Source organism: Ambystoma mexicanum, chromosome 10 (genome assembly GCF_040938575.1).
Source record: "Ambystoma mexicanum isolate Mex_15411 chromosome 10, UKY_AmexF1_1, whole genome shotgun sequence".
NCBI classification, from domain to species: Eukaryota; Metazoa; Chordata; class Amphibia; order Caudata; family Ambystomatidae; genus Ambystoma; species Ambystoma mexicanum.
In genome coordinates, this window is record NC_090932.1 from 1,121,375,023 (window position 1) to 1,121,392,395 (window position 17,373).

Below are 17,373 nucleotides of genomic sequence, written 5' to 3' on the forward strand. Positions count from 1 at the left end.
ATCATCAGCATACAAGGATATAACTTGTGGTAAGCTGTACTTAAGTATCTCGCTATGTCCATGCTTGAACCTTATCACAGCTACAAGAGGTTCTATGGTCAATGCAAACAACAATAGGGTTAGGGGCATCCCTGACACATTCCCCATGTGTAACCCCATGCTTGTTGACAGTGTGGAGTTGGTCCACACTTTGGTCGTCAGGCGGGAATAGAGTAGTTGTACGCAACTGAGGAAGTATGCCCCAGATGTATAGCTCTGCTGGACTCTCATTAAGTACTTCCATGATACAGTGTCGAAGGCTTTCTCGGCATCCAAGGATGATGCAACCCCCCTGTCCCTTGGGTCGATCTGGGAAATTATACCAAATAGTCTGCAGAGATTTAACACTGTGGACCTAGCTGGAATGAATCCCCACTGAACCAAATTGGCCATATAAGGGAGTAGTCTGGAATCTAGGATTTTGGCAAATATCTTTGTGTCAGCGTTTATCAACGACAGTGGCCGATACAAAGCGACTTTACTGGGAGGCTCACCAGGTTTCGGAAGTACTGTTATTATCACCTCACGCATGGACGGCGGGAGGGAGCCCACAACCAGGGACTCCTCCCATACCTGCAGTAGTTGTGGAGCCAGTACTGCCCTATATTCTTTGTACAAATCACAAATTACTGCCAAATTCATAATGAGGCCCAAATAGTGTTAGGGTAACTATGTATGGAGTGCCCTAGCATGTAAGACCATGGAAAAAGGCCCCTTCACAGGTTTTGCTTACAGTCTCTTTGAATGTTTTAGACATTGAATCTGCACTTTCAAAGGCGCAGCATTGGTAGGTATGATATTGTTCCTGAAAATATCAGGAATAATTAATAAGTGATAGCACAAAATATATTGGGGGATATGAACTAAAGTGTGTCTTCTCTGCATGTAACACAACTGGCAAGGTATGCATTTACATGTATTATTAGATCAACTAATAGATCATATTGTATATAACTCTGCAGATTTTGGCAATCAGTGGAAAGTATATCTAAATACACCCTCTGTTTTTTTTTTATAACTTTACTAAATGTGTATGTGTGGAGGATAAAAGCAAAGCCACAAAACTTCAACTAGACAAGTAGTCAACGTTTTATGTATGTCCCATATGGCGCTAGCAATCACTACTCGGTACAGCCATTACAGACTGTTCTTTTACATCTGCTTTTTTTCACTTCCCTCTCTCACTTTGTAGTGCTATCCAAAAACAACAAACCCATCCACACGACCATCCTGAACCCCCACGTCCACGTGGTGGGTGATGACGCTGCTTGTATTGCCTATATTCGGCTGACGCAGTACATTGATACCCAGGGACGCCCGCGCACCAGCCAGTCTGAGGAGACCAGGGTCTGGCATCGCCGTGATGGCAAGTGGCAGAATGTGCACTTCCACTGCTCAGGGGCACCAGTGGCACCACTTCAGTGAAGGTACGTCCGTTGTGAGACTTCTCTGCAGCATTTGCTCTCATGCCATCTCAGCAACTCGTGCAGTGAATTACGTAACTGTTCTGGGTATCCTTATTTGTTATGGAAGTTCAACCTTGCAGAACCTGCCTATTTACTTATTTTTTAAAGTCTTAATCCCCAGCTTTATTTCCTACACTATCCTCCTCGTCTTCCATCTCCTTCTTTGAAATGTAGCTCTCAACGCATTAAAAATAGACCAAATTGTGACACAGCAGACACAATGACTTTCTGTTTTTTAACAAGGCCTGCCAGGCTCATCTAGCCACACACTTTCCTATCGGACTCTGCACCACAGATCCCTCTTAATATCTTCTCTCTTGCTACATTGTCACAATACATAATAATAATAAAATATGTGTAATTTTTTTCAATAGGAGTTAGTATTTAGTTTAGTTAAGTTTATTTATTTGTATAGCGCAGCCTAACCCTGAGGTATCTGGGCGCATTAAACTTAAAACATAACACAGGTTACACATACAGAGTACAATGAGAGAGAATGGTTACAAGTGATGAGTATAAATACATTGTGAAGACCAAGTTGCAGAGTTGTCATTGCAAAATGTCAACACATATGTTACATATACAGTAATTGGAGCAGGCAGGCCATTCTAGACTGGCTTCAGAGATGGCGAGTCTGAGATGCAACGGCTTATCATTGCTGGGTGAAAAGCAAATCCTTCACCTTGGCTCTAAAAGACCAATCGGAAGTTTCAGCTCTAATGTCTGTGGGGAGCGAGTTCCAGCACTTTGCTGCTAGCACAGGGAAGCTCGCTCCACCAGCTGTTTTCAGGTTAAACTTCGGAATGTTCAGTTGGTGTAAATATGGGGCTCTGGTAGGTCTGGTGGAGCACTGTCTTGAGAATTTGTCAGATAGGTATTGGGGTGCTGTCAGGGACAGGCATTTGTGAGTGATGACAATGGTACGTAGTTTAATTCTATCACGTATTGGAAGCCACCGAGCATCATTTCTGAAGGTGGAGCTGTGGGTTGTACGTGGTAAATTGAGGGCGCATCTAAGGACATTGTTCTGGAGAACTTGTAGTCTGTTCAGGTTGTGATTAGTGGAGCCGAGAAATAATGTATTACAGTAATCCAGTTTGGACAGAATCAGTGCCCTCGCTAGGGTGAGGCAGCTGTTAGTGGACAAAAGGGGTTTACATGCATTGATAAGTTTATTAGTATAGGCAGTAATGGAAACTGTACAGTGTATTGGCTTTTTGAGCAATAGAGTGGTGTCGAGATAGACACCCAGGGTTTTGACTTCAGTGGCGACCTTTATGATGTTGCCGTCAATAGTGAATGACTGGTTGCAGGGGTCAAGCTTGTTAAGACGGCCTGGGATCCGACGATCAACAATTCAGTCTTGTCGTTGCTTAAGCATAGGCTGTGTGTAGCCATCCAAGCCTGGATTTCAAGGTAAATTTCATTTAATTTTACAGAATCTTTTTCACAGCAACCGGAACGGTAATGAGGAACTGGGTTTCGTCTGTGTAGTTTGTGCATGTGACACCCAGGTCGTCAAGGCGATCAAACGGGAGCTTAGTAAAGGTATTGTAAAGCATGGGAGAAACACAGGACCCTTGGGGGACTCTGCATTGGATAGTCGTTCTATTAGAGAGGAAGGATTGAATCCAGTTAGAGGCATTTAGAGAGAATGCTGCAGCCATGGAGAGGTGTTTGGTCAGGATTTGATGATCAACCAGCTCGAAGGCTGCAGAGAAATCCAACAGGAGCACGATGGCCAGCTTGCCCTTGTCTTTAGCTTCGTCGATTTTGATTTTTAGGTCCAGTAGGGCTGTTTCAGTCCTATGCCTGGGTCTAAAGCCAGATTGTCGCAGACCTAGTAGGTTGTCTTCAAAATATTGTTGTATTTAGAGATATGCCATTCTGTCTAGTATCTTTAGGAGAAATGGAACAGTCGTAATAAGTCTGTAGTTAGTCGGTATGTTGGGGTCTAGATTTCGTTTTTTGAGTAGCGGCATGAGGTTGCTAGGGTCTGAGGAGTTCTTAAAGGAGGAGTTAATCAAGGTAGTAATAAAGGGTGCTAGATCTTTAGCACCATCCTTGATAACTAAAGCTGAGCATGAGTCATCTTGACAATTAGAAGGTTTGAGGCTTGCAATTATATTTACTTCTTCGTCCGTAAAATCTCATATAACCTTTCCATGCAGCAATATTTCCTTTTTCATTCTGTAAAGTCAATTCAACTTCATCCTGGGGTTGTCTAATGATCATCTACCACTCCTTTTTGCGTATGGTGAGAGAAGGTGTTCATACTGGAGGGCAATCAGATTCTATGTTCTCTTTCACAAGAGACAGGAGACATCAACATCAGCACATAAGTAAAGTATTGCAGTGGGGAACATTTTGAAGACGTGCGTTTTGTGAATGGTTTGAAATATTTTAATACGGGTGATTTTTGAGAACACCTAATGCGAACCAAATCACCATAGTTATAGCGATTACACAGTATTGGGAACATATTACAAAATATTTAGCTTGGGGAGTGTTTCCCAAAAAATAGAAGGTTGGACTGAAATGAGATGACATAACATACTGGAACTGTCCCCCTATGAATTCCAATAATTTGCTGATAATGTTTCCTTTTCCTTATTTATTGTAAAGGAAAGATAATGATATTGACATATTTGGTATGTTGATAACATTGTTGAGAGAATTATTGATTTAGAAGTTGTTTTAAGAGCTTAACTTTTATATGTTGAAGATTAAAGATTTTTTTAGTGTGAAAATGTATTTGTATTTATATTTGTATTGTTGTAGAAAGTTTATTATAAACTATATCACAGTAAAAAAAAAGAGGGCAAAAGCATGGAGTTAGTTCTAGACATGTATCAGCGACTAGGATTCTTTGACTAGGGTTTATTTTTCATGAGCCTGCCCAACCAGTTCTTCCTGATTTGCATTCTGTTTCTTAAGGTTATGAAAAATAAGGAAGGAAAAGTTATTTACTTTTGACATTGCATCTTCCCCATATAACTGAATATGCCCATCCTCAATCGTTTATACCTTTTCAGAGTGGTGTGCTGTTACTTCCTGCTTCTAAATTAAGGAACTTGGGCGGGTCTGGTGGAGTTCTGTATTGCTGGATTTTCTTTCTGGGGAGCTTGATATATTTAAAGGGGCAGAGTTGGGGCTGGGTGGCGTTGTTGTGCACCGAGATGGAGTAGAGGCAGCTGCATCTGCTCCGACACGCCACCATAAACAGAATAACTCTACTAGAATTGCTCCCTCCTCAGATTCTGAGCCACTGAGTCTTTTAAGAGGATAAACATAGAAAGGAGGGAGAGGCGACGCCGGGACCTGAGCAGAGAAAAACAAGATGGCAAATAACGGTGGGGCCCGACGGGAGCGATAGAAGAGGATCAGTGGCCCCTGGAATGCGGGGTACAAGAGCGGGAGAGGGAAGGATAGGAGAGTCAACCAACTCTCTCCTCCCCCACCCCCATCTCCTATGCTGCACCAGAACAAAGAGGAAGAAAGTCCAACTCCACAGCGGGACCGCGCCCACTGAGAGTAACGGCAGCCACTGGGCTGGGGAAATGCGTGAAAGAGCCAGATGGAGGGTGCACAGCACGACCACAACAGGGCTCGAGCAATGTGAGGCGTCGAGGCACACAGATCCCCGGTGTGGGATGGAGCATCTTGTTCCAGAAATGGTGCCTGAGGAGGAGAGTCATACAGAACGTGAATCTGTCGAAGAGACACAGGGGGAGTGTTACCCGTGAAACCCTTAAGCCAGGAAATTCATCCAGACACATAAAGCCCAAGGCAAAACCACATAATTAAGGACAAGAAGAGGGGGACAACCAGGAAGCCAATCAAAAATGGATGTCTACACAACAGGTGGGCATTAGGGAAATGCACACAGAAAGATAGTACTACAGCCAAAAGACAGCCCATTGGGGAGGACAATCAGTCCCACATGATGCAGCATATTCTACAGGCAATACAAGATGCCAGGACTATACTGGAGCAAAATAACAATGCCATTGGTGCAGATGTGGGACTTCTCAGACATGAACCGCATAAGGTATCGGACAGAGTTGAGGAGGCAGAAGCAAGAATATCAGACCTGGGAGACGCAATGGGCCCAATGAAAAAGAACATTCAAGCATTGCTAACAAACCTGCAACGACTAGAGAGTAGAATAGAGGATGCAGAAGGAAGAGCAAGGTGGAGCAATATAAGAATAAACTGACTCCCAGAGAGAATCAAAGGTCCGTCAATGGAGCTATATCTAGAATCCATAGATTAAAGAATGGATGGGCCCGGTCAGTCTGTCAAACTTCTTTTCTGTTGAGAGGACCCATAGGGTGCAAGCAGGAAAACCCCTCCAGGAAGCGCGCCTAGACTGGTCATAGTGAAACTCCTGAACTTTTGAGATCAAGACGTGATCCTGCCAACAGCAAGAAAAAAAGGACCAATCATGGTCAACGGAGCTAAAGTAGCAGTTTTTCTGGACTTCTTGAGGGCGGTTCAGAAAGTGCATCAATCCTTTGATATGGCACAGAGAAAGCTCTGAGCACAGGACATTAAATATGCAGTGATGGACTCAGCGACACTTTAAGTGATCGGCCCACAGGGCGTCAGATTGTTTACTGATCCAGCTGAGGCATGGGAATGAGTAGAGCAAATGAGCCCGAATAGAGAAGGGAAAACGAAAGGGACTCCCGGGGCTCTGAAGGAATCCACGAAAGCCGACAAAGCTAAAGGGTGTGGGAGCTTGGAGACAAAGCCGCACCACAAAGAACTGATGGAGTGAAACAGGAGAACACGACGCAGTGCCAACAGCAGTCGCGGGTTAAGATTTAACTGCCTGGAACCTCAGAAGCTAAAATGGATGCACCAGGCGGGGCGTCGGAGCGGAGCAGGTGACCATAGAGCCCCCACAGACTGGGTGGGGTTATACGTTTTCTTGTTCGGGAAGGGTGACAGATGCGTCATTTTGGGAGAATTATGGAGTGGGGGGAGTTTTAAGGGTTGAGTTAGGTTGGTTAATCAAACAGGTCCTGGGCACTAGCCAGTCTGACGCTGCAGGAGGGAGAAAAGTAAAAAAAGGGGGTAGGGAAACTCCAGACCACGTCAGACCCGGGAAATTAATATAAAACAAACAGAACAGTGATAGGCAAGATCTGAAATGTATAACTTAGAATGTAAATGGGTTGATTGATAAGATCAAAGCGGGGACAGTCTCCACATACATTAACAGGCATAAAGCAGACATATTGTTATGTGAAACAAACTTGATGGGAACGTCATGTACCTTCCTGGGAAGGGGTCAATATAAAGTGGTAGAACATGCAGGCTTTTACAAGGGGGCTATCCTCATTTGATCAATATGGTTGAACGAGACCCCAAAGATTGGGATGGATAGAATATACATGTTGAAATGAAGGTTCAATTGTACAACTGTTGGTTATTATATAAATGTGTCATAACAATACTGGATTGTAAGTCCCCTTGGAGGCTCTCTGAGTCGCTGTACTAAATTTCTAAAAGACTTTTTTTTAAAAGACCCCAAAGGGAGATGCATACTGGTCACTTGGGAGTTATGGGGAGAATCAATGATGTTGCTGAATGTGTATGCACTACCACACCTAGAGGCAGTTATGTTGAGAATTGTCCAAACACTATTGACAGCACGCACAGCAGAAGTGACGATATTGGGACAAGATTTCAATGACCTCATGCATAAGCAGACAAATAGATCGTCCGGGTGTGGGGGGGGGGGAGTCACCAACCCCAACAGTGTGCACACAAAACTGGCCACAGTTGTAGAGGGAAAGGGGCTCAGGGACATGTGCAGGTACCTGCACTTTGGGGGTGGAAGGTTCTCATATTATTCAGGGACACATGCATCATTCTCCAGACTCGACTACATTTTCCTACCATGTACGATGGTGGTAAGGGTGAGCAAGGTGAAATATCTAGAGGGAGGGATCTCTGGTCATGCCCCACTGTACATTACGATAAAAGGAAAAGAACATAAAGGACTTGAGGAAAAGAAGCTTAATGCCTGTTACCTGGTCAATATAGAAATTGTGAGAGTCATGGAAGGAGCCATGGAAGAAGAAACAACAGAACATTTCAGAATTAATGAAGGTTCTTTAGAATGCAGCAGAATGACTTGGGAAGCATACAAAACAGTGGTTAGGGGCGGGCAATCTCAGTGATAGGTCGACACACGTTGGCGGAGAAACCCAAGCTTGAGGAATTAGAAAGGGACATAGCTCACAAAGAAAGGGAATACATCCTAAATAACTCACAGGAGTCAAAAAGAGAGCTGCGGTTACCGATAGCCCAATGCAGCTCAGTGGTTGAAGATGAACCTAAACAGGCACACTGGGAATCAAAAGCCAGAGTATACGAGTCGGGGGATAAACCTGGGAAAATGCTGGCATTGCTGGAAAAAAGAGAGGAAGAGTCCAGGTGGGTCAAGGGCATAGAAGCGGAAACAGATTATTGCACGAGAGGTTACCAAATAGCTAGCACGTTTGGGGTATATTGGTATATTGTCAGGACCTTTAAATCCTGACAAAACACCTGGCAAATAGACTGTTAAACACTATAGCCCAATTGATCAATGCAGGCCAATGCAGTTTTGTCCCCGGGAGAGCCACTAGAATGAACTTGAGAAGAGTACATAACACCCTGGCAAAAGCACATATGCTGCAATGGCCACATGCAATTATGTCGATGAATTTGGAGAAGGCCTTCCATTCAGTGCGATGGGACTTGTTCTGGGCAGTAATGAAGAAAGCAGGAATAGAAGAATATGACATGTCTTGGGTGAGACTATTGTATGCCAGTCCCGTAGCCAAAGTGATGGTGAATGATTTCACCTCAGGCAGCTTTCTGCTCCAACTGGGCACTAAACAGGGGTGCCCATTATCCCCACTTCTGTACCTTCTGGCTATAGTAATCAGAACTAACGTAACACTTGAGGGATTTCCGTGGCCGGGGGGGATGGGAGGACCGGATATCGCTATACACGGATGACCTTTTGATCTACCTGGAAACCTTCCAAGGTCGGGTTCGAGAGCAATAGACTTGATCAGTGAATGTGGTGTATATATAGGGGGCTGAAGATTATTTGGAGCAAGTCAGTGATAGTACCAGTCACTGGAGGACCCAAAATCATCCCAGTAAACTGTCCCCTGCATGTCTCCACAGGTCCATTCAACTACCTGTGCATCAGAGTACACACAAGCGAGGTAGAAATCCTTAAATCCTTAAAAAACAACATGGAGATTGGCCACCAGGGGGCGCGTGAATGGAGACACCCTTCATGTGAGCTCCACTCCTGGGTCCGTTAACGTGGACTGAGCCCCCACCTCGAGACCTCCCCCCCTCGGCCTACCAACCACTAAAATTGGATGCCTGAAGGAGCCGGGAACCCCCTTGAGAAAACCTGACGAAAATCGGAGTGATCTTCGCCGAGAAAACGCGACTGAGAAACCTGGTGATCCGTTGCGTATTAGGCCCACAAACGCAGCTCCCGCACTGCCTGGGACCCCGGTGCGCGCGCAAACGAACTGCTGCGCCAGGGGAGGAGACGCCGTCACTGTCCCCTCGGCCCTGCATGGATGGACCCCAGCTGGTGACACACACACTCGGAGCACCCCCGCAGACAAGTGGCATGGCCATCCGATCTGCAAAGGACCTGTGCCAGGGCTGCCTGCCCTGATCTACGGAGGAGCGGAAAACCGGAGAAGGCCCCACAGAGCTCAGGTAACCACAGCCCCAACCCTTTCAATCACTGGGCCCGCTACCCGACAGATCACCAGCATGGCTCGCCTCAACTTGGCCCCCGGCCCCTGACAGACTAGGCGCAGGTCCTGATTGATTGATGCGGGGGCCTTCATATGACCCACCTACAACACCGCCCCATCGACAATTTTAACTCCCAGGCGGACACGCGCATGAAGAGAAAGGGGAGGGGGACAAATCAATTAAAAGAAAAATACCCCTCGTGGTCTCCTATGGCGTGACACACTGCCACCAACCTGATACTTAAACCTGGAAAACTCCAGGGGCTGTTACACCAGGGAGGCAAGATTACAGTCAAAGAGGGGCAAACACAGGCCTCCACAAGGGCCATTTGGGGCCTGGAACATCCAATTCAACAATATGCAACCCCCCCACCCCCCAGGGTCCAGACCTCCGCGGCTGCGTAGGTCGACACCACCAGAATACCACAATTGAGCCTACCAAGCTGCAATAGCTTGCCCAACCGCAGGGGTCGCAGGTCAGAGGCACTCTGTCATATACCAACGCATGAGGACCTTAGTTCATGACTGTGCCGTACATCCCAGGATATCACAAGGGGTGACATATTGGCACGTGTACCTGAGGGTTGGGCCCCCATGGTCTGGGGCGTGTGCCCTCCTCAGATGCACCACGTACCTCCTCCGATCCCCACATCCAGAGCCACAGAAAACCTCTCCAACCTGTTGAATACTACACAACCACGGTAAGGGACTTCAACCTAGGTACGCTCCAAGCCTGAGTTCAGGGGGCATCTCAAGAACGTGGAATTGTGAGCCGGACCCCTGTGGTATAGGGTGTGGCCCCCCTCTGTTCCTCTAAACTTCCCCTACCTCAGGTAGCATTGGCCTCTACCGCGCGCAGCGGACACCTGTTCATCTCACTACTGAGGACACGCTGCCCATGGACATTAAGAATAAATTGGCGAAATACAAATTCTCACCACCTCACGAATCCCTGCAGTCATCCGGCGCTAGCAAAATGTCAGCAAAGGGATCTGACGCGGCTGCGACCAAGGCGGACGTTGCTGACTTACTTACCGAAATGAGAAGCATGAGAGCCAACATCGGAAACAAGACAAAATCACACACAGGATGGATAAAATGGAGGACAGGTTGGAAGAAGTCGAACATAACCAAACCTCCCTGAAAACCCAGGAGACTCAGATGGACCTTCGGATAGCAGAGATTGAACACAAAGAAGAAGAAATCCGCTTAAAGGTCGACGATCTCAAAAACAGGGAACGCCGCAACAACATACGTGTGTTTGGCATTCCGTAAAAGGAAGGCGAAACCGAGCTCGATCTTAAACAGAGCTTACACACCATTTTGAAGCTCCTCTTTAAAGATGATTCAGTGGATGAACCCATAACCGACCGCATTCACAGAGCCGGTGGCAGACCTGGTGGCCCAAGACCAGTATTAGCTCGATTTCACAATTATTCGGATAGGACGTGAATCCTGGAGAAGGCCAGACACACACTGCAGCTAGCACTGGGAGATTCAGACATTTCTATTTATCAAGACCTACCCTCCCTCACACTGGCATTGAGAAGAAAGTGCTTACCGATCACAAGAATGCTCAAGGACAAAGGTATAAGATACCGATGGGGCTATCCTTTCTCACTCACATTTGAGTGGGAGGGATCCACAATGAAAATCACCCCTTGAGAAAGGGATCGCCAGCTGCATATCAGACTTACTAGGCGCACAGTTAAAAGGAACATCATCGGGCGAACGGAAAGATGAGGACAGAGAATGGCACACCAAGGGGCCGAGGCAAAAGAGGATCCAGGGATCCAGTAAGTTTAGGAGAATGAATGCCTCTCCAAACAAGGAGCATTGATCTTCCCTCCCATTTGTCCCTTTGTGTCTATACAACAAACATCAGACGATGAGATCAGGGTAAGATCGTAGCTGGGCACTGGAGATCATGCGAGGGACTGGGCCCAACACTGGGAAACTCTGAAGGATGAGGGGTGTTGGAAAGGGGAAGGGAGAGGCATTTGGGACACGGAAAACGCTGGTTCTGATGAAAGTCTTCGGATGTGCTGATGGGGACCTGATGTAGGGCAGACACGAAAATGATGACTAAGAACGGGGTCGGAACTCCAGCCTATAAAATGGGGTTTTTCTTTTTTCTTGAATCATGAGCAACATGTTGGGGGCTCATTGTTAATATGGTTATATTAAAATAGGACCGCTTGTTTTGTGGTTCCCACTGGTGGTCCGAGAACGACTGGGTGATGTTAACCTGGCCGGATCGGACGCCGAATGAAAAGGGTGGTGGGGAGGGATGGGGTGGGGGAACAACTCAGAGTTCATAAAAGGGAAGGGTTGAAAAGAAGAGGGATACAAAACGGGACCATGAAGGAGCAAGATAGGAACCCCACGGGTCGATTAGTGACCCTCTTAGGGCCTATTAGGACCCAACCCAGTGGCAACGAATCAGATACAAGGCCGCCCAACATAACAGAGGCGCTGAAGCAAACATTCTGGACATCTAAGCACACAGCCATAGTTCAAGATGTCACCCACATTCCGAAATGATACACTACGCATCGCATATACACACTTAATGTAAAGGGCCTGAACTCTCCCACAAAACGATCTATGGCGATCCAACATAGATATTCTATTTCTTCAAGAAACACGTTATCAAAGAGGGGAGGAGAAAGCGATCCCATGCCGCGAAGTAGGTCTCTCCCTCTGGAGCTCTGGAATCTCAAAAAAGGCGGGAGTGGGGATTCTAATTCGCCTTAGTATGACAACTCTTGGGTCTTGGCCTGACACAGAGGGAAGGGCTCTGGTAGTAGTGGGAAACATTCGCGGCACAATTGTTACTTTCAACACACTCTATGCACCAATCAAGGGCAAAACAGGTTCCTCCACAAAACTACAGAGAAAGTTCTCACTATGGCACAGGGGCACACAGTTCTTGGAGGAAACTTTAATACGTGGATGGACAGCTCTGTGGATAGGCAAACTAAAACAGATGCACATAACCCGCCACAGTCACGAGAACAAGCTGAAATCAGAATAACTATTGACCTATATGGCCTCACCGACAGTTGGCGCCACCTACACCCAGTAGATGGAGGCTTCACTTTCCACTCCATTCCCCATGACACTCTCACGCATATTGACTACATCTTCCTCTCCAAAGGCCTGCTATGAGTGCTTCATACTGCAGACATACATCCCGCCGCATGGTCAGATCATGACATGGGGCCTCATTACGACCCAGGCGCTAATGGGTTAACGGCACCGTAAAAGGCTGTGGTGCCGTTGACCTATTAGTCCCTAATTACGAGGTCCCTTTGCGGGACCCGACCTTAACGGCTGGTGTAGACCAGCCGTTAAAGTAGGGACCCGCAAAGGGACCTTGGTGCTAATTACGGTGCTGCAATATACGGCACCGTACTTAGCGCCTTCCCCATTCCCATTGAGCCCTATGGGGCAAAAATGGGAATGGGGAAGGGCCATGGAGGAAGGGGGAAATTACCGCCCGCCAACCTTGTAATGGCGTGGTAATTCCCCCTTTCTCCATGGCGGAGTCGGTAACTTACCGGCATGGACCATGATGCTAATAGCACCATGGTCTTCCGCCAGGGTCGTAATGATGCCCATGGTCTCTGTGGATACAGGCTGGAATGACCTTGCCCCCGGAACACTAAATGGAGATGCAACGAATCTTTATGGTCCGACACAGTCTTTAGAGAAGACCTTGAGAACGAGATTAAACAATTTTTCACCACCAATGACACGGGCGAGGTTGGGAAGGTGTCCGTATGGGAGACAGCTAAGGCTACATGGAGGGGGGTCCTCAATAGAGAAGGTGCCCGAAAAAAAGGGAATGTGCCCTGTTGGAAAAGAATATTAGGGAAAAGCTTTGTACGGCTGAAAAACTGGCGCTGTCTTCCCCGTATGACAGATCCAAGTATATTGCCGAAGCCAGAGAACTCAGGGAGGAATTGAGAATACTCATTGTAGGCAAAGTAGCTCAAAACCTGCAATATTTAAAACAGAAATACTATGAAAAAGGAGATAAAGCAGATGCCCTCCTGGCGGTTCGTCTTCGAGCGCAAAAAACAGAAGGATGGGTCGATTCTATAGAGAGGACGGATGGCACCCTCCGAGACACGATAGAAACATCTCCGGAGGTAATACAAGAAGCATTTGCCTCTTTCTACCTGTATACTTGCGACCCCCCCCCTCCATTAGGAAGTATTGACACATACCTTAAGGATACAGAGCTCCCTACACTCACACACACGGAGGCTGAATCCCTAGACACTCCAGTCACAGAAGAGAAGTTACTGCTGCCATAAAGTGCTTAAAGACAGGAAAGGCCCTGCTCAGGCCCTCCTCGCCGTCATTCCAAAAGTAGGCAGAGACCCTAAACACTGCAGCTCCTATCGACCCATCTCTCTTCTTAACATCGATGCTAAAATATACGCAAGGGTCATCGCAGGCCGGCTTGAAATGTATCTACCGCGACGTATACATTCTGACCAAGTTGGCTTCGTCAACGGGGGACAGGGAGCTGACACGATGAGAAAAACACTCCATCTGATACACGAAGCACAAGGAATGGGAGAAGACCCATCTCTTCTGTCCTTAGATACCGAAAAGGCCTTTGACAGGGTGGCCTGGGACCTCCTGGAGAGAGTATTAGTTTGGAATGGGTTGGGACCAAAACTCTGTCGCGCCATTAAGGCACTGTACATATCTCCCACGACATCTGTGACAGTGAACGGAGGCTACTCAAGGTGGTTTCCTTTGGAAAGGGGAACGAGATAAGGCTGTCCACTTGTTAGGCAGAAACCTGTGCAGTTCCCTTTGGGACCACTGCAAAAGATTTAAGACCACAGGCAGTAAACCCAATTGGTAGCAGTCTGTACCACCCAGATTTACCTGGTAGCTGTGGCTGAGCAGTCAGACTTCTCTCAAGAAGAGTTAGGCAGTATACAGAGTATTTACAATAGGTCAAACGAACACAGTAGAACAAGCAAACACTGACCAGAGCTTGGTGTAAAAGAGATATAATTATTTATTTAAAAACACATCTAGTAATCACAATGGCACTAATTTCAAGCAGTTCAAAAACACGGTCACTAAAAGATATACACTCCCTTAAACGGTTATTAGATAAGTCTTAAGTAAAGCAACACTTATTTTCAGACAACGGTGAGCGCTTAACGAAGCTGGCACTCTAATAACTTGGTTCACAAGGGAGAGAAAGGCAGAGCAAAGATAGAAACAGATCCCAACACTTTCGGAAGAACACAGTAGGAGAAGAAGGCAGGTTAAAACCGTAAAGTCAAAGTTCAAGAGGCCGGACCCACTTTAAGAGGCTCCGGACGAAATGTGTCCAAGTTCACACGGTTGAAAAGTGCACAAAAGTCTCGCAAAAGGTTCAGAAAGAGTTGGACCAAAATAAAGGGACCAGTTAGATGGTCAAGGTGGCCAGCCCAGTCCAGAAGGTTAAGGGGTTATTGTTACCTTGTAGCAATCTTTAGAAAGGGAGGCCTGGCTTACACGGTACCTTAAAATGGTGAGAACGCTCCAGTGGGGGCAGTTGTTCCTGGCAGCTGGTGCAAGTCAGTGCTTCGTCCGGGGGAAGAGAGGATCTCGTTGTGGAGGAAAACAGGAGTCTGTTGCACTGCCGGGGAAGAAACCAGCCGCGGTGTTCTCAATTAAAAGGAGCGGTCCTTTTATTCGCGGTGCAAGGGTAAGTGGCTACCCGGTTGCCGGGGTGCTTGGCACGGGCAATTCGACCACTTGGACGTCTTGGAAGCGAAAAAGAAGGTAAACTGGTTGTGCCCACCAGTCAAGGGACGAAGACTCTCCAGCACGGAGATCTCCTCTGTCGTTGGGAAGTGGTGAGTCGGTTCAGCAGGGCTCCACCAGTGGTGTCGTCGTAGCAGGTCAGCTCAGCTTCTCCCTCTTCAGATTTTCAGGTCCTGTGGCGACTTCTGAAGTTCCAGTCCCAAAAGCCCTGCTTTTATGCAAGAAACCCCCATTCATTCAGTCTAGCTGTCAATCACACATGCTAAGTGGTGAGCGGGGCGGCCCACCACTTGGGCCAATCACGCAAGAGTGCGACCTGAGTTGGCAAGGCAACTTAGTCCAAGGTGCCTAAACCCCCTCCCACCCACCCTGTGGTACCCAGACAGAGTGGCACCACTTTGGAGGGCTTCTGTGTAGAAGCCCGCCAAAAGTGGAACAAAGGGCTCGACCTTTGGTTTGGAGTTACAGAGGCGAACACAAACGCCATTTTAAAACCGAGTTTTGGCAGAAAATACCAACCGGTGAATTAAAATTAAATATATAAACCGGCGGTATGTTAGAGGCTATGTTAAAAAGTATTAGCCTCGAACAATGGGAAAATCCCATAGAGATATATTCGCGGTCGAATATAAAGAGTAGTATCCACTGCCACCAGCCAAAACTTGACGAGGGGGGACGGGACAGTGACCCCTCGAACAACAGATCCAGGGGCAATCGAATTGCCCCTACCAGTACGTCCACAATAGGATGGTTTGTACTGGTTCTGTTAGTAATTTGGGACTAGTAAAGCCAATGGTGACTTTACATGCCTGGGAGACAGTAGTCAGTCCCAGGGTATGCAGTCTATGGGGGGGGGGGTCACTATGACACCCCTGTGTTACTGCACGGAGGGTGCTGTGTAACACACATAGTAAAAAACACATGAGACCCTATGGAGTGAAAGACCCCATAGCCCATAAAACACATGAACACTCAAAGAAACACCACAAATCATGTCGAGGAGTGGGTAAAAAGAGTCTCACTCTTGGCAGGAGAAAACAACAAACTCCAGAAATCCAGCAAAGCTGCTGGGGGACTCACTAGAAATTCAGCTTAAACAGAGAATTCTTCCTAACACCACTGTCCGCAATACTGTTTGTGCTGGCGCAGAAACTAAGACACGATGACAGGGTTAGAGGAATTAAAGTGGGAGAACGAGAATATAAACTGGGCCTTTATGCTGACGATATTCTCCTACACCTAACTGATCCCTTAAACTCAGTCCCAGCTGCACTATGTATAATTGAAGAATATGGCCAATTAGCCGGCCTCAAAATTAATACAGGAAAGTCAATCCTCCTCCCAATTGATAAAAGCAAGGACTCCGAAGTGGAACGATTCGCTCCACTAAGGGTGAAGGTCAGCCTCTCCGCACTCAGATACCTGGGCATTAATGTTACCCGAGAACTAGGCTCTTTATACCAAGCTAATTTCCCCCTGCTATCACTTACCCTCCAAAAAGATATCGAAAGGTGGTCCAGACTCACCGTCTCCTGGTTTGGCCGCCTAAACGCTTTAAAAATACTGATACTGCCCAAAATACTCTACCTGTTTCAAATGCTCCCCATTAGAATGCCCAAAGAATATTTCATTGACACTAGGAAGTCCCTGTTAACCTTCCTATGGCAAAATCAAAAGCCCAGAGTCCCCAGATCCTTGCTCCAACTATGAAAGGACAATGCAAGGGTAGGCCTCCCAGACATAGAAACGTATTACAGAGCGATCCAATTGCGCGTATTGATTCCGCACGTCAGGCAACAGTCAGACCCGCAATGGATAGCCCTAGATAATTACCATCTTTGCCCATTCATCCTAGGTGAATGGCTTTGGGTCCCAGGGCCCCAATTACGGAACAGCATTAAAACTCACCTCATCATTGGAACAATATGGGCACTGTGGACACCTGGCAAGAAAATGGAGGGAATTACGACTTGGCCCTCCCCTCTGGGACACCTGTGGGCACCAGGAATCCGAGACGCGATCCCGTACCCCGGGAGCTTTGAGGACTGTTATCAGGCGGGACTAGAAAGAACTGGGCAGCTGTGGAGGAATAATACCTTCATCAACATTCAGGAGCTACAAGAGGCACTCGGTATAGGCCCACTCTCGGTGTTCTTATGCATGAGACTTAAGGGGGTTATGACAAGGGCGATATGGAAGAGCCAACTACAAAGAGACCTCACCCCGTTCGAAAGAATTCTTGATACCTGTACGAGCTCTAAAGACCTAATAAGCACAATGTACTCAGC

General features: G+C 47.0%; 1 protein-coding gene across 21 annotated transcripts in view; it reads left to right on the forward strand.

The window, feature by feature from the left end:
• Positions 1–17,373, forward strand: part of CAMK2B (calcium/calmodulin dependent protein kinase II beta) — a 1,630,344-nt gene that overhangs the window by 1,574,212 nt on the left and 38,759 nt on the right. For all 21 annotated transcript variants that reach the window (XM_069618980.1, XM_069618981.1, XM_069618979.1 and 18 more), the window contains one exon: positions 1,232–1,466. In XM_069618980.1, the coding sequence (XP_069475081.1) occupies positions 1,232–1,464 (233 nt within the window). In that variant the 3' untranslated portion in view covers positions 1,465–1,466. The remainder of the gene's footprint in view (positions 1–1,231; positions 1,467–17,373) is intronic.